The following is a 27,151-nucleotide window of genomic DNA, read 5'->3' as shown; positions in this document are numbered from 1 at the left end:
GATGATGATGATGATGACGACGGTGACAATGATGGTGATGACAGTGATAATGTCAGTGATGTTGATGATGATGATTGATGATGGTTATGATGATGATGATGATAGTACTAATGTCTTATTTACTTATGGTAGCCACTTCAGCTATTATGAACTGTTTTCTTCCTCTCAACATACCCTTAATTGGTCTTTTTACCCTCATTCACAAGCCGTTTTATCCTTTTCAGAGTTTGAAGAAGAGAAGCTTGTCTAAAACTGAAAACTAATTTGCTCTAAGAAAAACAAGTTTTAATAACTAGCTTTTAATTGGGCTAATTAAACCTTTTCGTATAATATGATAGAATCTATTATTTGATAAAATCTTCTGAATCCAATTCGATAAACAATGTTTTATATGATAAACAGAGCTTTTCAATTCGATTTGATTTTAGAAGTAAAATTTGCAATGAATTTTGAATCTGGCAGTATAAGAAGCAAGAATCTGTCTAGTTTTGTACATTTTCAATTCTTGGGCATTGATATCTCAATCACTTGTTATATTTTCAGCCTACCACCAGAATTGCTGATACAGTTGCTAGTCAATTACCAACTAAGAGTATTGGACAACTTCAGAGGGAAAGAGATGGTAAGAATTCTTATCACTGTATAAATGATATGTTGTTTCTTTAGGGCCCTGTTTCTACATTGTTGTAACTTGATGTCTTGCTTGTTATTTTTGATCTCTTATAAACATCTTTGTCCATGAACATGAGGAAATAAAGGAACCAAGAATTATTGATGAATTATCACAACTTAATAAAAAAAAAACTGACATATTATAGTAAAGCCTAGGGTCTCTTTTTTTTCAAATCTAAAATAACTTATATCTCTGGGGGCCAATGTCATTTCAAGGTGGACACCATGCTTGTCCACCAGAGCATATTAAAAAAAATTTTCACAAAGGGTAGCAAAATTGCCGAAATCAGGAAAAACTTGTATACCATTCAAGAGCCTTGTGCGAATGGTGTGCGGAAAGGATATATAGAGAAAAAGGTGTATCCTTTCTACACACCATTCACATATTTTTTTGTTATGATATTACTGTAAAAATAGAATATCTGATACATTATTTAGGATGGGGAAGACCTTGCTATGACAGGCATATAATTAGAACCTAATATTGCAATAAAACTCAAAACTTCCAACTACCTGTACACACAATAAATCAAGAAAAAAAAGGTAAGATTTTTAATGTAGGCTTAAATAGATCAAGAGAACGTAATTCTTTATATTGTTTATAAGAAGTTTGTTCTGTAGGCCCATATCATACTGTGCCTTTTCTTATATAACTTTCTTATTCAATCATATTTAATGATTGTATATTAACCTTTTACCTTCCAGAGTCAAAGTTCACTGCAGTTTTGCCGAAGACCTCGAAGATGCAGCTGAAAGGAGGAGCTGTGGTGGAGGATCAAAGTCTAGGTAAGTCTACTCTTTGCTTTTCTTTCAAGTATTTTCAAATATTGGGGGAAAAAACATTTGCAATATTTTTGCAATCCTCGAAGCTTGCAGAAATCCAAGTGTATACTGTAATGACTAGGGAAGCAGAACATTGTATCCATTTGTTTTGCAACATACATGGAAAACAGCCCTAAACTGTGAAAATAATTTGAATTACAGCATCAACAAGATTTGTGCTTGCGGCGGCGTGATATCAGTCTAAATCAGTGTGTGTATTTGTTAACAGGCATCAACCAAGGAGTTGTACTGTAGACAGACACCTCACATTTAACCCTTATATAACTGGGAGGGGGGAGGGGCTGATTCAGCCCCCCCTCAATATTTCTCATGATAAATCCGCTGCGCAATTTTTATTTTACCGCGTCGCTCGCTGTCATTTTATTTTCAAGTCTGGCGCAACTTTTGAGACAAACATTGCGACACCCAGGTTCTTGGTTCAAATATAATGCAACATTTTGTAAGTGCATGCAGACTCAAAATTGCTCGAAAATGTGCATTTGTGTACAAATCGAATGCAAATAGTGTATCCAGCCGAAATTCATAAATGTATCATTATTTTTCCTTTACTGATTAAAATCAATTGATTTAATCTTTTCTATGGTCAAAATACAATCCAAGACAATTTCCATTAAAAATGAAAAACAATTAAAAGCCAAAAAAACACAGAAAAACGTAAGAAACTTAGAAAACAATAATATACATAACAAAATGAATGTGATGTTGATTTTTTTTTTCAAATTACATTTAATCAGATTCTGATAGAGAGTCTGTGAACCAAAATACAGTATTATGAGCATTTTGGGGGTATTTTTTACTTAATTAGAGTAAACTTTTAATGTAACACATAAATTTACATAATTAGCAATGAGATTTTTTGCGGAATTTCATCTGCAAGTTTTGTAGATTATGGCATGCACAACGCGTGTGCCAATTTTCTTTGCGATGACGAGATAGGCATTAAAATAGCCCAATCCAATGAGGATTAAGTGCACAGGATCCATGTGATTGTAGAGCCCTATGACATTATTTTGAGCTTGGAATAAGCAGTATGAATGAAACGTGAAAAAAAAAGATCCGTACCCATCTTGCAACTAAATCAATTTATGAGAGGTTATAATCAATCAAAATTTCTTGATTTGTGGAATCTCAAATCTAGTAGGTGTGCATAAATTTTAGATGGCCTTTCAGCTCCATCAACCTGAATCCAGTCCTTTTTTTGCAGTCAACATTTTGGAGAAACTATATGGCTTTCAGATTTGCAATGATAACGTGTAAAATTATTGTGTTAGCAATAACAGTATAGTTTCATTCTTCAAGAAGAAAAATGAGATTGATGGGAAAAGAATGTAAAAAAACAAAGATGAACGAAAAGTATAAGAATTTTTGTTTTTCCAGTGAAATGTATTAATGGACTTTACAATATCAAAGTTAATAGAATATGGATTTTTTTAAAAATTGAGCTTATTATTTTCATTGTACGATCAAAAGTATCCGGTAGTGAATGAGGGGGTCTAACAATGATTTTTTATGAAAAGCTAAATTAATAATTAAGGAAGAAGACTTTTGTCTCAAGACAAGTTTATTGGTCTAGTTCATAAAAAGTGGACATAAGAATAACCATGTATCACTGAACATCTTGTGCGAGTTAGAGTAGTTTTCAAAGTCAGCACTGCTGCTATATTGAACCGTGTGATGCAGGTGAGACGGCCAGAGGCATTCTACTTGTTTATATTCTGTATCACATTCTCAAATTGATCATTAAATTTTGACCTATGTTGCATGCTCAGTCATACAAGACTGGATTGAGCAATCAGATTTCCATAATTATTGAACATAGGAACATTCCTGCCGAATTAATTTTCTTCAACTCATTTTGTTGGAAAGTTGTATCTTGAAACATGGATGAGAAACTTTTTGCTGCATGTATGTGTGTTTAGAAATGAAGGAAGCAGTCAGTTTTATGGTGTCTTATGTCTTGAATTCAACTTAAATGGGATCACTTATATGCTTTTCACACTGCATTTCCTTAACCCCATACTATCCTTAACACCATACTATCTTTTATTAGATTCACACTGTCTTTGTTAACCCCATACTATCTTTTTTTCGATTCACACTGTCTTTCTTAACCCCATACTATCTGCTCAATCGTGTTTAATGCCTTAACCCCGGACTATCCCTCAGCTCATGAATACTGATGATTTTACCAGGGAAGTGTTATGTAGAAGGAAATGAAACTCGAAATGTAAGATTTTATTGCCCCCTTCAGGTAAATCCGAAGTGAAATTGAGAGGGGACACCCTGCTGATAATTACTGATAAGTCTCTCACCAGCCCCCAAATTACCCCCGCAGGCCGCAATGATTATGCAACTAAGGCTTACTTTTATCGCTTTCCCTGCCTCGCTCTCTAATCTCTGCTCTCCTAGCCAAACGACTTCGTCTTTTGATCTCACTACCTCGGAGCCGCTAACATGACGTCATTTACATGATTTCTGAATAGCAGAGTTCAGAGTGAAAAGTTATATGTACACGTTTTGGCTGCGCACTACCCTGTTGATTGCTGGAGACATGCGCAGTTATCACATTCGCACCCAGTGTATTCTAACGATTCAGCCGATATTTCATTCATCAAATTCACCCTTCGTATACCGGAGTAACAGGGTTTGTTATCTATTTGTTTACATTTTTGTATATGATATGATATATAGATTTCATTGTATGACCCGCTAATCTTGGCTAATCTTCTGTTATATGTAATTGAAGAGGAATAAAAAATCTTTCTGATGGTAGTTGTCTCATTGGTGTGTTCTCGCGTGCCTAAAAGTTATGGTACTTCAAAGTTGGTTGAAATCTCCAGTTTGGCCGACGATCGACTTGATTCGAGCGCCAAGCGTGCATGGAAAGCGACTTTCGTGCAGCTGAATAATGGTAAAGGATTGCATGGAAATGACCATGATTTATTTATTTCAGTTTATGTTCCATTATTTATAAATCATTAAATGCTGTGTTTGGTGGGCTTTGGGAAGTTTCATTTTAATATAGTTTCGATGGGAACTACCGTATTTTGCGTGCGGCTCAGGCTGCACAGCTACCTTCTTCTACATTCTTCTCCTACTACCTGATCCCCGTGACTCTCGGCCGGCGAGTCAGTCGATGATGAGGCTAGATCTACACCTGGCTTGGTTAAGCCTACTCCGAGTCCGATACATTGCCGGTGAAACCAAGCAATTGGACAGCTTGGTCCGCGACATTGAATTAAATTTTCCGTAGACGGAATGTCACATGTACAAACGGTGCACCCCAAGTCGCTGACTTCCCAAACGGAGAGCTCCAACAGCAATTCTTCGTCGAGAATATCGTCAATGTCACTGTGTTTATGTTCGGCGTCCATCTTAGCAAATAAGCCTATCCCATATTGCACTGCGCGGGTCCTGTACTTCCCCCAGCTGTCGCGACCGTGAGCGGACTTTACGACCGACCGGAGGGGATCATTTTACGAGCTTTGAGATTAAGACAATTATGGAGAATAACATCGGCTCCACGCATGCTACAAAGGGAACTTTCCGAGTTTCATTTCCTTCTACATAACACTTCCCTGATTTTACCATACAGAGCATGATTAACGTGCAATTCGACTTCTGTGATTGGTTTATGCTTAGCCCCACTTTCCTTAACCCTGTTTCGTTTTCACACTGCATCTGTTAGCACCGCAATGGTGGTGCTAGCACCACAATAAGCTGGCTAACCATTTTCTAGGGCCAGATAGTAGGGGAAGGCGGGGCAAGTTGAGCCACCAGCCCCAGGCCAATAATGAATGAGTCAGACATTGTGGTGGTGTCATGTATTGATGACCCATAGCATAACCCCTAACCCCACCATATTGTTTTCAACTTTGAAACAAAAAGTAGTTTTTTAGAGGGAAAAACATGAATTTCAGCCAAAAAAGTAAAAAAGAGTGTGAAATAGATAAGTGCTTTATAAACACACACGTCTTTGAATATAATAAAGACGTGATAACAACATTATTAGTCCAGGTATGGATCTTCATTCTTGTCATAGTCTTTTGTATGATGGATGCATAATAAATGTGTGGATACAAAATTATCGCACTAAGTTCAGACTGGGGTAAGTTGAGCCATGGTAATTCCTATGGTAATGTATCTTAAAAAACAAACAAACCATACAAATCGATTGAAATGCTGGCTGAAAGGAGCAAATTTACATGACTGCTCTTTTCCTTTTAAAGGATGTTAGTATTTATAGAGAATTAGCAAGTGAAAAGACTTTAAACAAAAAATTGACATGCTGGTTCTCCCCTCATACATTTTGTACATAGTTTTTGTGGCTCAACTTACCCCAGAAGGTGGCTCAAACTTACCCCATATATGGGGCAAGTTGAGCCATTTGACATCGTTTTTTTCAAAGGTCACGATGACTTTCAGTGTGGGGATAGAAAGTTATATATAGGTGGAAAATTTTTCAGAAGAATTAAATTTCAAGGCAAGGTACTTATTTCGACAAGATTATTAATCATATCAATTCTAACATGCAAAAAGCAAAAACTGTCACAACTTACCCCGCCTTCCCCTACCGTACTATTTACCATGCTAGCCCACTTTGCTAAAACGTAGTGTGAAAACGAAGTGGGCTAAGCTTAACCCCTGGAAATTGGTGGGGCTAAGACCCCCCTAGCCCCACCAATTTAGGACAAAAAGTGCAGTGTGAAAAGCATAATAGTCGGCTGTTACTCTTGACTCCTGAGCCCTGTCCTACAAAGAATTGCAATAGATTCAAAATCAAACTCAATTTGCAATCAATCTAAAATTCCCATCTCTTATCTTCACAAATTTAGATTGGTCTTGAAGTTGAGATTGATTTGAATCTATCATATATCTTTGTCAGACGGGGCCCCAGGAGGGATGTTTTATGGACCAGTACTAAGTGTCTCCCAAACTGATTCATTATCAGTCTTGAAGCTCTCTTTTTTTTACCATACACAGTTCATCAAACACTTTTCAATGCCCAGTGGATGAAAAGTCATTGTTAGCAATTCAATATTTATATACTAAATTGATATAGTCATTTAGTGCTTTGAATATGTTGATTGGTAGGTACTTATCTAGCATTATCTTACTGCGTGATTCTCATTTTGCATCGAGGTATATGTACTTACTAATATTGACACTACAAAGTGTGTAGTAAGGGCCCTTGTTCCAAATGACCAATGTTATGTACATGTAGCAGTTGATATGTTTGTGACTGTGGACTTACAAATTTTCTGTATACGAATGGGTCATTCCATCTGGATTCACCCAGTGGTTGCACCCGACCCTCTCATAATTCGTTGTAAATTGTTACACATAAAATTCACCATGGCCCAAGCACAAAACAAGAAAATCATTCAAATCGGTCCGTCAGTTCTCGCGCTTTGGCCCGCCCTTTTCTCCTTGTTTTACAAAAATGGGCGTGACCTTCAACTTTCAATGGCCATTGCGTCATAACGTGTTGACCAATTTTCACGAAACTGGTACCATTAAGAGGAAATTCAGAGAGGAATCCAAAACATGCATCAAATAATGTCTTGGAGCGATTTATAAGGTAATGACCCTTGACCTTTACTTTGACCTTGAATTTGACCCCGGACAAATAATTTTTTTACTTGATTTTCGTGTATGTTAATTATTTGTATGATATTGACAAAATATGTTAAAACCAATTTCCTATTGAATGGTACCAGTTTCGCGAAAATTGGTCAACACGTTACGACGCAATGGCCATTGAAAGTTGAAGGTCACGCCCATTTTTGTCAAAGCAAGGAGAAAAGGGCGGGCTGTAGCGCGAGAACCGATTTGACTAATTTCTTTTGTTTTGTGCGTGGGCCATGGTGAATTTTATGTATACCAATTTACAACGAATTCCGAGAGGGTCGGGTGCAAAATAGCACTTTCATTGGGTGAATTGGCATGGAATGACCCGAATAAATATCAAACATTTCGAGCTAATGATTTCAGAATAGAAGAGATTACAGATGCATTTGTTAGTTTTTGTCATTTTTTGTCTCATTTGCACAGCAGAAGCTAGACATGAGGGTTGCTTTTTATTGTGAAAAGAATTCTAGGTCAAGGAATCAAGGTCAAAGGTCATGAAATTCAACAAATTTCTCGATGAAATATTTAAATTAAGATCATGACTTGTTTTATTTGACGCTTGAGAAAATAAATTTTGTCCTGCCTGCATAATAGTGACTTATGCATAGTAGAAGCCAGACAGGTGCTGATGCAATATCATCTTGACTTTAATTTAAAGTATTTATTTCAGTTCACAAAATCATGGCCAAATGTCATTTTCAGTTTCAATAAACCTTTTCCACGTAGTATCAAGATTAAAAATTAAGGTTAAAATGTGAATTTTTGAGATAAATTTGAATTTTTAATTCCATGTGAAAACCTATATATGTAATGGTTATCAAGCACTGGTAATACCCTGAGCATATTCAGGTCACTGGATAATGGTCAAGGGTCATTTTGGGCAACTGACTGGATGAAAAATTGATACTTCGTTTACTATTTCAAAAGCAGTCCTGTTCAAAAGGTATTTGTTTAAATTGAATGAAATGTGTATGAGATGGTTAAAACCATACATGTATCAAAGTCACACAAAATGAACAAGTCAAGTTCTAATGTCCTTTGAGGTCAATGAGCTTAATGAGCTTTGGTATTTTGTAATATTATATTTTTTTTCTTTTTTTGAAACCATATCTTATCATTTTCGTTTTTTATGTAGCCAGATGTAGGTTGTTTTCATCAATGATATGATTAAAATTCCAAATTATATGATAAGTTCAGAGGTAATGTTACGTAAAGAACTTGAATAATAATACAAAAATGGATATCCTTCTAAAATTAGTGTGGCTAAATTATTCGCATTTGTGTACTTGGTACAATTAAATTTTAAACTTTTATGTAAAGAATTTGATCAATTGTGATTATACCTGCACATGTACAGAATGAAAATAAAAACCGTTCCCCAAAATCTATATTTGATGCAAAACAAATAGATGCCACTGTGTTTGATTTAAAAAGTACAAGAATAGCTGGATATTTGGAGCCTGGAAGATGTCAAATCGGTGCTGTTAATGTGTTGATAAGTACCATAATGCTTGAGATGTTGTGTCGTAGTACCAGCCTGCCTGCTCTTCAGAGTTTACCGGTTGGAGTGCTTGCGGGAAGTCAGCGAGCATTGTGGGTAATGGTAGAGAGGTGTGTAAATCTTAATTGTGATGACAAGTACCTAGGGATGGTTATTGATTTCTCACTTTGACATGTTAAACTTTTACATCCACTCTTAAAATGAAATGTGTTTGCTCTCCTATTTCTTTTTATGTGTGTACAAGGAGTGTCATTTTGATTCTGATGCAGTCCTGTTTGATATGTTGCAACTGCTTTTAAATTCTGTCTTTTTTATTTTATCTCTACGAAATTCTGTATTTCAAAGTTCAGACAAACTTTATTTTTGTACATATCCTCTTGTTTTAAAATCATGGTGGTTGGTTTGGGGTTGTGTTCTATTGAGGAATATACATTGGAAATGCTCTTTAAATATTATAAGCATTTACTTTAGTATTTGAATATTTTAGAGTATTCTCAGTCAAACTATGATTTGTGTATCAATTTTGCACTGGTATTTTCATATTCTATTATTATGAATGATTCTTGTTATTTTCATTTTGAGTATAATTAAATTTACAATGCCCATTAGAACCTGAAAGAACTTAGAACTAACACCATTTAAATTTCAATTTATTCAACCATAAAAATAGTATATATATATATCTATTTAGTAATAAGATGTTCGGCAACTCTTTTAAATCCTAGGATGTGATTGTGGCCAAAACATCAACTTGTCAAAAGATAAAGAAATACAAATAAGCACTATGTGTGTACCATATCTCCTCTACATCCATTACTTCCCCCCCCCCCCCCTTCCCATAAATATATGCAAGGTATTCCACACTTGATGGCTTTACTGGCCTGTTTGTGTATATACATTTTTATGTCAGGGAGGAATTTATGGTATCTTTGATGTGTAGTGCCGCTAATGACAGTTGAAATATATGGTGTTGGTCTGATGAGTATGTTAAATGACAGGAAAAAATGACACATTGAGATGACGAATTTATTGGAAATGGCTGTGGGAAGCTCTTAGCAAAATAATGGCACAATGGAATGGCAGTTGTTTGTATACATTTTTTTTTATTTATTTTTTTCTTCAATGAATTTGTAAGCAAACAAATTGACCATATGGGTTTCAGATTTATAGTGAAACTTGTATTTCTCTCTTCCTATTTATCTTGTCTTACCACTTTTCATTTGCAATTGCATTCTACTTCATTTGTATATAACACTTTGTTTTTCAGTCTTTGTAACACTTTTTTGACAATAATGGAAATTCATTTAATTATGGTTTTTATGTGGCAGTAATGGGCCACTCTTCATCATTTTATGATGGCAACATCAGGCCCAAAGAACAATTAAAAAAAAAAACCTTCTCTGTCTCTGTATGTCCTTTTCTTTTTATCTGCTTTCTCTCTTTCTCTATTTCTATCTCTTTTGTTTCACTCTCTGACTACCATTCTCTATCTCTGAATCCTTCTTAATCTACCCCACTCTCTTGATACTCACAATCTTTTTCTTCTCCCATTATGCCATCTACAAATTATTTTATGAATGAATAACCAAATTGAAGCCATTGTTTACAAGTGTAAACCATTGCACTTGATTAAAGTACAAACAATACTTGTATGCTAATGACCCACTTAAGCTGCAAGGATTCTTTGCACACATTATTCACACATCCAATTAACTTTCTCCTTCTTGTTTGGCCTTGATGGTTAATTAAAACTAAAGAGATGTTTTCTTTTCAGGAGCCTTCCAAATAATGGCCCTTAGAAATACTAGAGCAGTGTATTGTTATGTCTTTCGAGAGCTCTATATACATGTACGTCATAAATTTTCTTAGTGACGTAAATGGTGGATCCATGTATTTAAAGGGAGCTATTAAAGAAGGCTATTAAAAAGATGAATGAGTTGTCCAAAAACCTTGACATAGATTTAAATGAAGTTTCTCTTATGAATGAAAATAAGATAATAGGTCAAGAATAGATTAAAAGAATCAAAATCTAAGGAAAAAAATTATATCAAATTATACAATGTGCAATGAATGACAAATAAAAATTATGTGAATTTGTAATTTCAGAATTAGAATACATGTTTAGAGAAGAAATGAAATTGATAGATCTATGATAAGTACAATAAATAAAATTATTAATTAGAAAAAACTTAAATTAAAATTGAAATAAGCAGTCACTACTATCATTACATCTAATAAAAAGAATAACAAGAAGAGGAGGAAGAAAGAAAAAATGAGATGAAAAATAATTTGAACCTTTTGTCTACAAGAACAAAAGAAACGATAGGTTGCCAATATTCGTAATTGTAGTTATACATTTCTTTTATTAGAACTTTGTCATTGAAATTACAGAATCCAGAAGAAGTCAAGGTTTTTAAGTTGTATTATCTTGACTTGTAATATATTTTTATGATTGCAAACTAGAAAGGGATTAAAATATAAAAGAGAAATAAAAAAGTGTAGGGGGGTACTGAAGTTGCATGGGCCTTGGAGAAATCAGAAATGAATAGGAACAACTACTCAAACCCTAATTACTTGGGGGAAAACATACATATGGCAGAATTCATAAGAATTTGTCATGTTAAATGCCTTTTGATAGTACTGCTACTTCTATAACCACACATCATTATAACTTGATTGTCTGTTGAATGTTCTCCTAGAAGCACTTCCATTTTTAATGCTGTTCGCTCTCAAAAGTCTCCTCCTGTTGTATCTGCAGCAGAGAATATCCCAACACTCGTGCCGAAAACTGGGATTTATCATAGAATAAAGAAGTGGATTTAAAACCGAGTTGAGATACGGTAGAATATTCCTGCAAATATACACAATCAGCACCTTCATGACTTGTGGGTCCTCGTGCACAAAACTGTGATATATTTCAAGGATGGTCCTCGGTAACCAGCATATGATAAAAACAGCAATGACCAGAAGTAGACGTTTGGCGACAATCAAGCGTGTCTGGTTCATGACCCTACACCGTCCAAGTTGGTGCTGCGCATGGCGGTTTCGTTTTGATAGGACAGAGAAGATACGGAGGTAGTTCATTCCTATGACAGTTAATGGTAGGATGAGCGTGATAGACGCCTGGCCTATGGCAAGGAAGATCCTCATCGGAGAACCTACCTTCACGGTGAACCGACACCCTGAAGCGCCGTAGTAGAACACCGCTGGGAACGCTACAAGGACGGACATGACCCAGATGCAGATGATGATCTTCCGCACCATCCTGGAGTGTATGCGCATGTCGAAGGGTCGGCAGAGGGAGTAGAAGCGATCGATGGAGATCCCAACTAGGATCCATGATGAACAGATCAGAGTTTGATGCCAGATCACCATTATGGCCTTACACTCAGAAGCTGTGATTCTACGATGCATTGCCATGATCTCAAAATATATATGCATTGGCACAACAATGATACAGACTGTGAAATCAGTTATGGCTAAGCTACAAAGAAAGTGATTTGCTGTTGACTGCTTCCGTTTGGTGTTTCTCAGATACACTAGAATCACCAACATGTTGCCAACTGTTCCAATGACAAGGAAAACGGACATGAGCACAAGGTCGACTACAGAATGTATTGCACTTGGTTGAGGAAAGTAGAAAGGGTCAATAGTCGGCTCTTCTTCTGATCCATTTGATAAACTGTTGTTTTCAGTCCCACTATAAATATCATAAGATAGAGTTTCATAATACCAACTTTCTGTTCCTGTGGAGGCCATTCTGCTCTGTGATATATTTTGTAGCATTAAAGACCAAACATATTGGGAGGTATCCTTTATTTGTCTGTAACACAAACCACTTCCTTGTGATGTGTTTGCTAATCCTCAAATAAATCCTCTATCCATTGCATTGCTTACGATGATGTCCAAAGCATACATATACTCCTTGATTCCTTGTTCAAATTTTATAGATTTATGTCACTCTCCATTCTTTTACATCACATCTTTGTGTCTGGAAACGGTATAACCTGTAGATATCGCCTGGATTCTAGAAAAGTGGGTGAGAGAGAGAGAAAGAGAGAATCAATTGTAGTGATATGTTTATTATCCCGTCTATTTTAATATAGCACATTTAGCATTTGACCATCATCTTACAGTATCAAAGAGATATTTAGATTTGAGACATTTCATAGTTGAATTTGTAACAAGTTCATCTTTATTTTGATGAAGATATAACTTCTTTGATAATTCTCCCAGAACTGTTCAGTACATCATATGTAAGTTAAAAAAGTATGAGAGGAGAAAGTATCTTCGCCAGGTGAAGAGCATGTTTATTATATTTACTTTTCCCAAAATATCTAGAGCAATATTTTGACAGCTTAGAGAATTTGAGTAATGCCTTACTTTCCAAGACACTTAATGACTCAAACTTGTATGGGATAGAAGCTCTTCTGTTTACTTTCTCAGACCTCGTTAGTAAGCACCTCCATGGGTTTAATAGCTTGCTTCTACGTGCCAGGTTTGTTAGGACATTGCATACCTATTTGTCTAACAATATTCTGGGAGGCTTTTTTAGAAGCAATTTTTGTGCAAGAAAGAAAATATGCCAATTTTTTTTGTAGAAAGTTTATTTTTTTGTTTAATATGAAGGCTACTGACAACAGAGTTCTTAATGCTATTTTCGGTCTTCCATAGGTACTTTGCTTTGAATTGTTTAAGACAGAACTGAAGCATCCAAATACATAGTCATTTTGGTGAGAAAGTGTACAGATTTGATTTGTTATTTTTTCATCAAATGCATCCTCGATGACTGTATTATTAATTTGAAAATTAGAAAACCATTCCATATTTAGCAATTTTATACATCAACCCTTCCTTATCCCATGGAAGAAAGATGTTTTTTTGTAAAAAAAAGTTTCCTATAAGAGTAGAATATCACTATATTCCTTATGATCAAAGTACATCCCCACATCCTCTAATACTTGTAGACATGTAATATTTTTCAATTTAGGGATTTTAGGCATTGCTAATATGCAAGATGTTGAGCCAATCACAACATTTAGAAATTTGATGGTATGATCATTCACCAAGCTTTGTTTTACTGAACCCTGGAGAAAAATATAAGGAAGGTGTGTAGGGGGTCATTTCAGGATTATTGAAAATGCCAGTCAAGGAATTAATAATTAACAAAGATAGAATAATTAGACAGTACTTGATTGCTGCCTAGCTACAGATGAGTCTTTGCTATGTAGTCCCATCAGTAATTAAGGGATGTTGACAGTAAATTTACTTAGAAGATCTCCTCATGCTTGTATTTTTAGCAGGTCTTAATGCAATCACATACAGATTATCGAGACCGGTGTCCTCTTGTTCTCCTTGGTATGGTCAGGAATTTGCCACTTCCCTGGTGTGGTGTTCATGTCACAATATACCTAGCAACTTTTTATGCTTTTTGTCCCCCTGCACAGTAAAGCAAGACTATAGGTGCTGCTTTTCCAACGACAGCAGCAGCGTCAAAATTGAAATCTTAACTAAGAAATGCCATAACTTAATTATAAGATTAAGTATGTACTTTATAATGTCAATTGACTGAAACTGAAATGAAAATAAAGAAAGAGGAGTGAAATTTGGTGGCAAGGAAGGGGGGGGGGTGTTCTCTTGAAACAGAAATTGACCATCATGTTAGCCTTTCCCATCACTTAAAGTGTCCACCATTGAATCTTATTCTCAGTCGACCAGCCATTGCCTGGTTGCAAATCAATTTAGCCTTACTGATTATCAGCTAATTACTCTATTTACACACCTTGCATTAGGAATTAGGATGTTTGTAAAAAATACCGATATTTGCATAACATATTAGTGTTTTCATGCAAAGTGCTACCTGATCTTTACAAGTGTGCAAACACATAAACACATGTTACTTGTAGCAGTTTAAGAATAAGAGTGTTCTTCTTTTTTTTCTTGAGCTACAGTTTCAAATGAATTACATACTCATTAAGATCTCATATAACTCATATAAGATTAATAAAAAATGACTCATTAAGATCCTTAAAAATTAAAAATGTTTCCTTTCAAGTTTTATTTCATGTTTTTTTTTTTTTTTTTTTTGGGGGGGGGTAAATAACATATTGGCAAATTTCATGAATTGTTCTACCAACCTCCAACTAGGGGATATGGGCCTAGGCCCTAGATTGAAAAAACAAAATAAAGCTTTTTGAGCTAGTTTGTATTGGTCAAATTCTGTTATGCAATACTAAATAGTGTCATAAGATTTTTTTGTTTTGGTAAGAGTCCCTGAAGTACTAACTGATTTTGATTATTATCACTCCACAGGGGTGGAAAAGTTAAACTTCAAAGCTTTTTCTTTTCCCCTTTTCAGGCATTGTTTTCAGCTGTTGGTGAATTGCCTGTGTACCAGTTGGCTTTGCAATTCTAACAATTTTAACTCTCTTTGGCCGAGTTCACAAAGGTGGTTTTGAAAACCCACGGTTGAATCCATGGTTTATGCAGATTTCCTGTATAAATTACGCTTAATTTAGTGCGTATGGGGCACGTGTATAAAAAATGTCCAATGCTCATGCACGCTTTTGCCACAGGGCGCCAAATTGATGCCTGTTACCATGGCTAGATACGCTATCTTATTCATGAGTCCACTGTTTGAAGAGTGGACTCATGAATAAAATAGCGTAGATAACTACGGCAACAGGCATCGATTTGGCGCACTGTAACAAAGCGTGCATCGGCATTGGACATTTTTTTACCTTTGTGAATTCGGGCCTTTGTGTTCACTCCCTGACATTAGTATATTCTTTTTGCTATGCCCCCCCCCCAAAGAAAAACGACTATTATGTCACACCTTTAACTACTATATCTAGCTGTATTTATTTTACTAAGTCTTACTACATGTGCATGCAGATCCCTGCCAATAGACTCCAGTGTACTAGAGGATACAACTAGGATTAAAAAGATAATAGTGAAAGACCTTATCTTATTTCCTATTTGTTTATATTAGATCATTTAGATGCAGGATAGATATAAATTTGATTCTAGTGACCTAGTATTCTTTGACTCTCAGTAAAACCCAAATTAAAATCTAAGTTATACAGAAATGCTGATCATTTAAATGGGCCCTATCACTTCAGCCGAAAGAAATGCTTTAAACTTGTAATGAAATCTACAGTAATATTCCAAAGGTATTATTTTCCATATTTCAAAATTATACACCTTTTTTCTGCATGATTGTTTCTTGGTAGTAATTACAAAAATAATGTTTATATGGCTTATTTTGTCATTGTTAAAGGACAAGTCCACCCCAACAAAAACTTGATTTGAATAAAAGGAGAAAAATTCAACAAGCATGACACTGAAAATTTCATCAAAATCGGATGTAAAATAAGAAAGTTATAGCATTTTAAAGTTTCGCTTATTTTCAGCAAAACAATTATATGAACGAGCCAGTCACATCCAAATGAGAGAGTAGATGACATCACTCACTCACTATTTCTTTTGTATTTTATTATATGAAATATTTTGATTTTCTCGCCATTGTCATGTGAAATGAAGTTTCATTCCTCCCTGAACACGTGGAATTCCATTAATTTAACATTTTGTGCTTCAGGCAAGGAGGTCCTAATCGTCAAATTCGTAAAAATTGAAATATTGTATAATTCAAACAATAAAAAACAAAAGAAATAGTGAGTGAGTGACATCATTGACTCTCTCATTTGGATGTAACTGGCTCGTTCATATAACTATTTTGTTGAAAATAAGCGAAACTTTGAAATGTCATAACTTTCTTATTTTACATCCGATTTTGATGAAATTTTTAGCATTGTGCTTGTCTGATTTTTCTCTATTGATTCAAATCAACATTTTTCTGAGGTGGACTTGACCTTTAAAGAAATGATAGGGGTACTGGTAGAAAAAATGTGTGATACTTGATTTTTTTCCATTTGTAATGAGAACAAGATTCCTAAGATGATTTAAAAAAAAACCTGCAATATCAACATAGTGATATAGGCAATCTGGGAGAGGTTTCTGTAATGAGCCTTCACATTTCACCCAGTTTACAGTTTACATCACAACACTTGCCCCAATGCCAAGAAAGAGTATTCCCCTCTATATCTCTCTCATTTTCAGTCTTTTCATGTTTTCACTCAGTTTGATTTGAGAGAATTCTGCTTTTCTCTATTTTCTTCCTTCACCTCATCTGAGATCTTCGGGAACCGGTTGTTGACAACACGTAGAGTCAAATGCTCATTTGGTGAAAAAGCTTTAACTAATAGTGCTCCCACTTTGTGGAATGAACTCTCTTAAAAATACACAATGCCAAGTCTATAGAGTCATTCAAAGCCAACCTTTAGACATGTCTATTCTCATCATATTTCAAATAACCACCCCCCCCCTTCTGTGTAATAATTCCCTCTGCACCTCTGAATAGGAAACTAGATATAAGACACACTCTAAATGCTATACATGTATATTATCATTATAATTATGAGTAGTTTCACCTTTAATCATTGATATCTTTTCATTCCTAGTGTTAGTTTGCTGGCCTTTGTACACATTTGTTTTAAATACAAAAGAGAATAGAATTTCATCCGGCATCTATCCCTTTTTTATGCAACCTCATGCTTCATAAATCAACCATACTTTTATTGAAGCTACTAAACTATCACAATCTTTCAGCAGCTCTTTATATATAGCTTCACAAGCCAGACATTGAATCCCGTAATAAATGCCATCTAGATGTTTATGAACTATGAGACGAAAGAGATCTCAAAGCTCCTTCAGGCAGAACTCTAGAATAACTCCACAAATCTTGTTTAAAATAAACCATCTGTCATCTTAAGATTATGAAATTTACATTGAGTCAGTAATACGGAATATCGTTGGGTAATACATTCCTTGTTATATTTGAAAGACAAACTGGCAAGTTAATATCTCTTTTTTTTTATCACAATATATTTCTTAACAATATTCAAAATAGTTTACCTGCTGAACTTATTCATAAGCTTTATAAAATTAAAAAGAAGGGAAAACCTAAAAAAAGGCTTTCCCTTAAAAATATGCATGTATATACAGTATATCTATTTCATTGATTACTTTTCAATACGATATTATTGCCCCTTTCAGACCTGGATGTGCTTCTCATTCTTTTTCAAACCTGAATGAAATTAGGTTCAATTATAAGATTGATATTGTACTATCATTTACCATTCCACTCTTGAAAAAAATATAGTGAAAATTTCTTTCATCCATGAATTCTTTGTGAAAATTTCAATCCTATTGTTGATAATATTTAGCACCCCCTTTCTTGGTATTGTTTAAATTTCTTAATAGCCATGCAAAAACTTATGCATAATTTAGTGATATTACATATTAGGAAGCTCACGAACAGTGAGTATATCATGAAATTGTCAGCACAAGCATTAGATGATGGGTGTTTATATGCCACCCCCCCAAAAAAAGGGGAGAATTATAATGATTTATAATTTTTTATTTGTGTCCTGACATTTGGGCCATTTGAACATTTTAATTATAAAGCGTACCCATAAATCTAAGATTTCACGTCATATCTTTCAAACAGCTTGTTTTATCTGACATCTTATTCAAACTATGAAGACTGAATAATCTTTAGATAAATATAAAAATATATATATGTTTGGAGATTAGTTCTATGCATGACTTGCGTCTTTGTAGTGATCCATTAAAAGAGAACTTGATTTGTGATGGATATGTGAGATGATTCCTAATGGAAGGCAAATTAAATTGGAAAAATTAACAGTTACACAGACAGTGCTCCTGACAGATATCGTAATCTAAATTTACACTTGTCAATTAGGAATCAGATCAAGGAGATTACTGTTTTACATCAAAGTGATATTTACCCTGTCTTAACCTATAAATTCACTTGAATCTGTTTAAATCACTCTTTTATTTATGAAATTTTACTTCAAAATGATCTTTCCTTTGAAATGATGTCTTACTTTTTATTTCTAAGAGGTAATCTTACTTATAAATTACATATAAAGCAAATGTCAGTATAATTTTACTTAACATCTTTAAAGGTCACTTTATTCTGTACCTATTCAGAACCTTATTTACTGGATGTCTGACATATCCTGATACAGTACATGCTCAGAATTGATTACATTTTGACTTGTATCCTATTCCCCCTTTTACGAGCGAAGCTGTTAGAGGTATAAAAAGAAGCCATTTTGTTTGGACAAGTAACATATACCTGTCCTTTGTGGAACTGATTAAATTTGCTTGTGCCGAGAGAGGGAGATAAGGCCTCAGGGTAAACATTTTACAAAATGTAACCAGTTGACAGCCTCGCTACTTTCATTGCCCCTTGCTCTTTTTAGCAGTGGAAACACAAGTTCTTTTGTATCACTTGTCTTTCCTTAAACATTTTGAACATGTTGTTGTTCTTCAAATTCGAAACTTCATATTTTTCAACACGGAGTTTTATTCATAGCCAATTCACAATTTTCTGTATTTTGTTCTATTCTGAAAGAAAATTGTGTCATTTAGGAAAATATTGAAAAATAAAAACATATGGTCGGGTAATGCATCATGCATTCGAATGATTAATAGAAAAATTGTATTGATAATTGCTAAAATTTTAAATTATTTTGTATAGAGTACAGAATTTAGAGGGTACCCAAGTAAGCTCAAAGGACAGATTCTTTACTTAAATTGGTTGTGATTTTTGCTTTATTATAGATTATCTTGGTTTTTAAACACATTGCTATCTACTGATGATGTGAACACATAGGTTAGATAAAAGAGCTTGCAACTCATTCAATATTCATGTATTATTAGCCCAGTCATTTGAATCAATATGGTATCCCATTGGGATTAATTATTGTGAACTTATTACCCATGTTATTGCAGAGTGAGTCCTTTTTTGTCAAGTATAATGATTAGGGGATTTTCGTCATAATAAAGGAAAACAAAGTTTGATTTCTTCCCTGAACATGTGGAATGACCCTGAATTTTTAGCTCATCCGGCCCGAAGGGCAAGATGAGCTCATGCCGTGGCGTGGCGTCCGTCGTCCACAATTTCAAAATGCTACTCCTTCGCCATTTCAAGTCAGATGTCAATTCTGTTTGCTTTATATGATAGCACTAGGTGGGGCATTCAAAGTGTCTACACAGAATTTTGAAATTCATTAAATATGCTAATTTATGCGCATTTTTCAAAATTCACAAAAAATGCTACTTGTTTATTTGTTGACCGATTTTGATTTTTTTGCTTCCATCTGGTAGAGCTTCATGAGGTTCACCAAACTTCTACACAGAATTTTGAAATTTTGACCAGAACAATTTTTATGCTAATTTATGCGAAATTAATTTATGCATATTTTTAAAAATTCACATAAAATGCTTCTTCTTTATTTGTTGACCGATTTTGATTTTTTTTCTTCCATCTGGTAGAGCTGCATGAGGTTCACCAAACTTGTACACAAAATTTTGAAATTTTGTCTGGAAAATTATTTATTCTAATTTATGCAAAATTTATTCATAAATCACAAAAAATGTTTTTTCTTCATTTGTTGATCAATTTCAGTTTTGTTTGCTTTATATGATAGATCGAGGTGGTGATACAAAATTTAAACATAGAATTTTGAAACTCATTGAATCTGCTATTTATTCATATATTTTCAAAACTCACAAAAATTGCTTATTTGTTGATTGATTTTGGTTATTTTTGTTCCATCTGAGAGCTACATTAGGTTCACCAAGATTCTACACAGAGTTTAGAAATTTTGACTAGATAATAATTAATACTTAATTCATATGAAATTTATTCATAGATCACAAAAAATGCTTCTATGTCATTTCTTCATCAATTTCAATTCTATATCCTCAATTTATGTCACCAATATAATTCACTACAGTGTCAACTGGGCTGAAATTAAAATTGTGTTAAACTGTGTTGCGAGATGCCGGATGAGCTCCACATCATTGATGTGCTAGTTGTAACCTAATGTGGTTTAATCAAGAGGGTCCTTATTATCAAATCTACAAGTATTGGCATTTTCTGTAATTCATGTAATAAAATGCAATTACAGAAGACATAATGAAATTGTGACATCACCAGCTTTCAATACATACCATCTTCTTGGGCATGAACATTTAAGTAGTTTGTTGAAAATATGTTGAATTTTGATATTTTAAAACTTGTATTATACATCCAATTTTATAAAATTGTTCTTGTTAAACTTTTTTTTATAATTAATCCAAATAAACCTCTCCTTTGAGGGGGTGGATTATCCCTTTAGTGTTTACCTTTTTATCATCTTGATATTACAGTTGACTTGTATTTTCATATAGTCTGTTGTCATTCTTTAGGAACCTTATTTCCTGATTGATTAGTGATGAGATGACTAGGGGTCAAGGAACCATCATAGTAGGTTATCAGACTCTTGAGATCCATCATACTCCATAAAATTCTTTCCCCTCAGAGGATATGATTTAGGATGATAGAGGAACTTTGTCAGTCGTTTTCACAATGATTTACAGCATGCAGAAAGAAATATGACTGTAGAGGGACCATTTTGATTTCTAGCAATTCTTTAATGCTTTGAGTTTACCCGCTCTTTTGAAATAATCAAGGAAATCTTGTATGTAATTATTAATGAGGTGATCAGCTCTTTGATTGATTTGAGGCCATTTTCAGCAGCAGCAGGAAATGGAAAGTGTCTATAATGCCTGTTGTTTAGGTTTAAGATTCTACTTTATTTTTTACAAATTATGACTCGGAAATTGTAACAAACATGTATCACTTTGTCATTCTTGAGATGTGTGTGTGTGTTTGTATAGACAGAAGAAAAAATACATTGATTTTTTTACCTCAGGAATTGGATTCTATCTTCCCCTATCCGACAGTCTGACAATTAGGGTCGACCATTGAGACACATCTCCAGAAATGAAGATCAATCCATTTCCTCCACACCTCGCAATCACTAATTGCTTGTCGTGGATTCAGTTTTGTTTGTGGAAATCATAATTAGTCAGCTTAATGATTGTTAGTACTTTTGATCAGAGGGAATTTAGCTTGATAGTTCATGTAAGGTCTGTGTAGGCCCATTTTCCATTCTGCTCTAGTAATAAATCTTCATATTTAGGTCTATTACACTCTCAATTCCCTATCAGTACAGGGATGAAGTAGCACCTGTTTTTATAAGGAATAGGTAGATTCATCTTTCTTTCTTTTTCCTCAAGCATATTTTCCAACTGAAACAGTTCATTGCTCTTTGCATTACCAAGGACACCTAGTCACACAGTGAGCTTCAAACTAAACCATATGAAATGTTTGACCATCTGTATTTGATCCATGGTATGACTCACCCCCATTTCCCCATTTATTTTATAATTTTCTATGCATTGTTGTTTCTTTTTTTTCCATGTAAAGTACTACAAACCCTAGTTTCATTTACAATACTTAGGGAATAATGATCAGTGTAGATGATAAATCTCATCATATGTTGAAAATTGTATCCAAAATTTATCATGCTGTAAAATGAAAATTTATCTAAAGGAATCAATCCCAATTTTCAAGTTAGTTGGGGGCATCCTTCATTGTATACTAAGTATGACTGGTTAGAACTCTTATTTATTGAGTCAACATAGAGACCCTTAAGACTGGTGGACTATCATCTCTTTGAGAGGTTAGACAAACACAAGTACTCTGAATCATTTCAGATTAACAGTCTTAACACCATCTTCAACTGTAACTAGAAAAGAAATCTTCAACTAAATATTTAAAATGTACTTCATTCAATGCTAAGAATATATATTTCTTTCTGTATAGGACCATTACTAATTTGGAAAACAAATAGGAAATAATTGAATTGAATTTGGAAAAAAATCCTAATCACCCAAAGGTCACTTTTCAGTCTACTCAATAGTGATGCAGGGAATAATTTTTGCTAACCAAATTTGATTAGTCTTTCTTGTCACAAGAGAAAAGCTCTCGACTATTATGTTCTGTACAATCCTTTGTAAAAAAAAAATCTGCAAGACGATATGAATTTTGATGTAGCAGTCTAAAAAAAATACCAGATACCAGGAAAATGATTTTTCTGGTGATGTATCAGCTATTTATAAGTATGTTAATTTTGGTTGTTATACCCCCAATATTCTATTTTTTTCTTTGTCTTGTTAGTAGGTTGGAATGAAAACTGCACAATTTTGATCACCGGCCAATTTCTTTAATTTTTTACATCCTGGTATTCATTAGTTATATATTTAAAGCAATTTATGATCCAAATGTAAACCACTTCAGAATTTTTAAAACACAAGGTAAATAAGCCAAATGTTGAATATCTACAAATCCAAGCCCATTAACACAAATCTTAGCATTTGATGGTAGAACAAATTTTACGATTGATTTGCATTGACCACTAAGCACAATCAAACAGAATCAAGGTTATGATCAATTACTAAGCATTGTGTTTTAGAGACCAGGAGATGAAATTGTTCTAATTCCCACTGGATTGAAGAAGAATTTCCGACAATTCAAAGGAGCTTGAGAGGTGAAATTGATATACAGATTGACCGATGCTCAACTAGTATGGAATTTGATTGATGGTCAGTTTGATAAAAGGCAATATGTGATTTAATCATTAGGGACCTGCAGGTAAAGTTTCTGTTCAAAATCATCATCTCATTCCTATATTTTATACATGTGCCTTTCAGTTATAGATGTATATACCTGGTATGTTTGTTTGTCCATTTGTTTTTCTATTGTAGAATATATTCTGGTTATATTGAATAACCATTTTCAATCTTTATTTGAAATAAATATCTGTAAGAAAGTGAGCAAAATTCTTCTTATAAGACAGACTCTAAAGGGGAAGTTCATCCTGACAAGAAGCTCATAACAAAGAAATTATTCATAAGGATTTAGCGCACATTGATTAAAGAATATCTCAGTTTTGGATTTTGTATTTCTTTTATTTGTGACATCACATGTAAGCAGCTTCTCCATAAGTGGTGTAATATGAATTCCATAAAATACTTTTTTTGAGAGGGGGGGGGGCGGTCTTTGAAATGTGAAAATGATTTTTCTTCTGCATGCAATACACTGAGACATCTTAACATGTGATAACATAGAAACAATTTAGTCATACAGTAATATAATGAGCAATTTGAGAATTTGTGAAATTTGGTAGTTTTGTGCAACTGCTTTCATTTGATGTCATAAAATCAATTTAATGCTTAATCACTGTTAATTTCTGATGGATTTTCATCAAACCTTTCTCATTTTCTGTTATTAAACAAAAGAAAATAACTTAATGCCCCCCCCCCCCTTTGGGGGATGAAGTTTCCCATGTAGAGATCAACTCTTGCTTTGCCTGAGATTACAACATTGATCCTGATTGATAGAATCCAAGTAAATGATCATCAAGTTGGTTTCCATGTATTAATGAATGATAATTCCAAATAAAATGATTTTGAAAGAATGTTGCCTTGTAATTGCTGCTGCTACTTGTCTGAAGTTATCAGGATTAAATGCCAAATTCTGAATTTAAGATAATATTTTGCAGGGTTATCTATTATTGAGTAAATATTTCAAGATGTAACAATGTCATTATCCCATCAAGTTCACTTTGGGATGCAAGTTAGATATAAGATGAGTAAATATTTATAAACAAAAAAGAGAATCTGGACTACTCTTCACCCCTTCTTAACCACTATGTCTATATAATACTCGTGATCTTGAACCCCCTTGATCTAATCAATAAAGACAAAGTTGTTTAAAATAGTAGACTGTTAGTCCCAGGCTGAGCGTTAAGGTATCAGATTTATCAACAAGATGCAAGCAAGCGTCCCTGACATTCAGCAGACCACATTTGTCATCTCTTAAATCTGCTTTCTGCTAATGGCCACTCACACTAAGCTGTTAGGATTAAATCAAAGTGTTCCCTTCTCTGTCCTTATAATGCCAAGATAATTTATTTAATTTTTTGTGCAATGTTATTTATGTAGCAATATTTATTTCCTATTTCCAAGAATTAGAAAAGAAAAGCAATAATCCTCCAATCCTTAAAAGAGGAGGCCAATTTTTTTTGTTCCAGAAGTGTGTTTGTGATTATGGGGTAAAATATCATCACGCCACAAAAAATGAGGAGAAAAGGGGGAAAGGAAAGGAAAAATATTGTAATATAATTTGCATTAAAATTCTACATTATTTATTTTTGTTGTTCTGTATTTTAAAGGCCATTTGTGATTTATATACATTAAAAGTCTCTTTTTTTAGAGTGAGAAAATATCTTTTACTGGATTTAAATTTAAAAAATGACTTTAAAAGGGTGTTATTTTTTCAGTAAGAGTGGTCTAAATTCTTAGGGAAATTACAAGGAGCAGGTCCAGGAGGAATTTATGCAATCAAGGAATGAACACACTAGAAAAAATATATATACATACCTGTAATATTGTCTGATCCTTTATATCAGTTGTCCTCTGCTGCTTTCAGAAAAAAAAACACAGTTATTCCATTCTTACAATAAAATATGAAATATAAACCTTGCAGAGGAAGGAATTTAAGATGATACAGTGATTTTCTTGTAGCTTATAATGAGTGTCAATATTGTAGTGCTCTCAACTCACTAAAGATAGTAGACATGCGATCCCCCTTTCGCATCATCTCAAGATGACTCTACCAGTATGCATACACATTACTCAACACACACATAATGAAATCAAAGGGCAGGATATGAATATTCATGAGCTGGTGATGCTGATAGACCAATAAGATGAGGAGTAGATCTTGTGAAGAGGAAGCATAGAGGACAAGTCAAAGTAGAGACTTATATTTACCTAGGCAGTATCCAAGCGGAATAAATAACATCACTAATGTTAAATCGATTCATGCACATTATGTCTGCCGAAACGACAAGGGGCCAGACTTGACTAGCATTCATGCTATTTTAGGTTTCCTATTATCCTTGTTTTCTATGTATTCTCAACTGATAACTGGCTGTAAACTGGTTGAACTGTTTCATCATTGCATTGCATAATTCATTCATTCATTCATAAATAAATTAAAAAATCAATCATTCATTCATAAAAAAGGTGAAATATGCACCAGTAGATGGATTAAAGTTGCAGTGGGGCCCTTATCTGGGTTGAAAACAATCAGTCAATTAATTTTTTCTGGGTTATTTGGGGGCAAGTAAGTGATTATTTAAACATTTCTCAATTTGTAATTCAAAATTTTCTCTTAAAAATCTATTCACTTTAAATTTAGATTGAGATAATTCATTGTCAAATTTAATTTCTTTTTTTTTTGTGATCAAAATGAATCGTATTATTTTTTTCTTTATGTAATTGTGAATAAGTGTTTTGGATGAATTTGCTTTTATATTTTTATGATAAGAGTTTTATTAGGTGTCTTTGCAATATTTACATTCTGTTATTGTGTTTGCTTATCTTTTTCCTTGTAATAGGTCTTTCAACGCATGTGTACAAGGAACGTGGCATGTTATACAGCGCAACATTGGGTCTTGTTGACATCAGCCGAGGAACTAATTCTTTCTACAAACTGCAGCTTATCAAACATGATACTCAATCCCGGTTAGTATTATGCTGCTAATGATAACAATGGTTATGATGAGCATGAGAATAATGGTGATAATGACACTTATCATTGTGGTGATGGTGGGGATGATGGTGATGGTGACACTGATGATGTTAATTGGGATGGTGATGATGATGATGATGATGATGATGATGATGATGATGTTGTTGTTGATGGGGATAGTGATGATGATGATGATGAGGAGGATGATGGTGATGATGTTGGTGGTTGTGATGATGATGATCTAAGTGGTGGTGGTTGTGGTGATGATGGTGGTGTAGTGGTGGTAGTGGTGGTAGTGATGCTGACGCCGATGATGATGACGACGATGATGATGATGACACTGATGATATTGTTAATTATAACAATAATACTGATGGTAATGCCGATGTTAGTTCTGGTGATGCTGAAGAGGATGAGAATAATGACGGTGATGATGATGGTGATGGCAATGATGATTTTTGTGATGTTAATGACTGCAATTTTGTGTGATGTCAGTAATGCATCATAATCTGATGATTGCGCAATGTTTGATTTTACCTTGTCTCCTATAAAGCCACTGGGTTTATCGAGCATGGGGACGTGTTGGTACTACAATTGGAGGAAATAAGACGGAGGACTATGGATCTAACTTGGACGGTGCAAAGGAGATGTTCAAATCTCTATACCTAGAGAAGACTGGTAACAGGTTTGGTGCCAAGAACCCTGTCAAACATCCTATGAAGTTCTTTCCTCTGGACATCAGCTATGAAGAGGTAGCTAACTCATTTTAAACTTTTGTGGGATATATTGGAAAATGCCTGTCTTTTTTTTTTTGGGGGGGGGGATGTTCTACAATCTTCCATGTTTACAATCCGAAAACAAGTTAAAAATTGAGCAATATCTCAAGCAAACATCCAAGAGTGATTGATATTGCATGTTTGCTAAGT

General features: G+C 34.2%; 2 protein-coding genes across 2 annotated transcripts in view; one reads left to right on the top strand and one right to left on the bottom strand.

Annotated features, from left to right (window-relative positions):
* The window catches only part of LOC121418607 (poly [ADP-ribose] polymerase 1-like), a 49,199-nt gene that overhangs the window by 8,311 nt on the left and 13,737 nt on the right, over positions 1–27,151 (top strand). Inside the window, exons 11-14 of the mRNA XM_041612584.1 lie at positions 544–622; positions 1,378–1,458; positions 26,092–26,218; positions 26,779–26,977. Coding sequence (XP_041468518.1) covers positions 544–622; positions 1,378–1,458; positions 26,092–26,218; positions 26,779–26,977 — 486 coding nt within the window. The remainder of the gene's footprint in view (positions 1–543; positions 623–1,377; positions 1,459–26,091; positions 26,219–26,778; positions 26,978–27,151) is intronic.
* Positions 10,901–25,222, bottom strand: LOC121418608 (neuromedin-U receptor 2-like). The gene is made up of 2 exons (XM_041612585.1): positions 25,070–25,222; positions 10,901–12,674 (listed from the first exon to the last, which is right to left on the bottom strand). The coding sequence occupies exon 2, from the start codon at positions 12,431–12,433 to the stop codon at positions 11,297–11,299; it is 1,137 nt and encodes a 378-aa protein (XP_041468519.1). The 5' UTR covers positions 12,434–12,674; positions 25,070–25,222; the 3' UTR covers positions 10,901–11,296.

This window comes from Lytechinus variegatus, chromosome 7, assembly GCF_018143015.1.
Source record: "Lytechinus variegatus isolate NC3 chromosome 7, Lvar_3.0, whole genome shotgun sequence".
Taxonomy (NCBI): domain Eukaryota; kingdom Metazoa; phylum Echinodermata; class Echinoidea; order Temnopleuroida; family Toxopneustidae; genus Lytechinus; species Lytechinus variegatus.
This window is presented reverse-complemented; position numbering and strand designations above follow the sequence as displayed.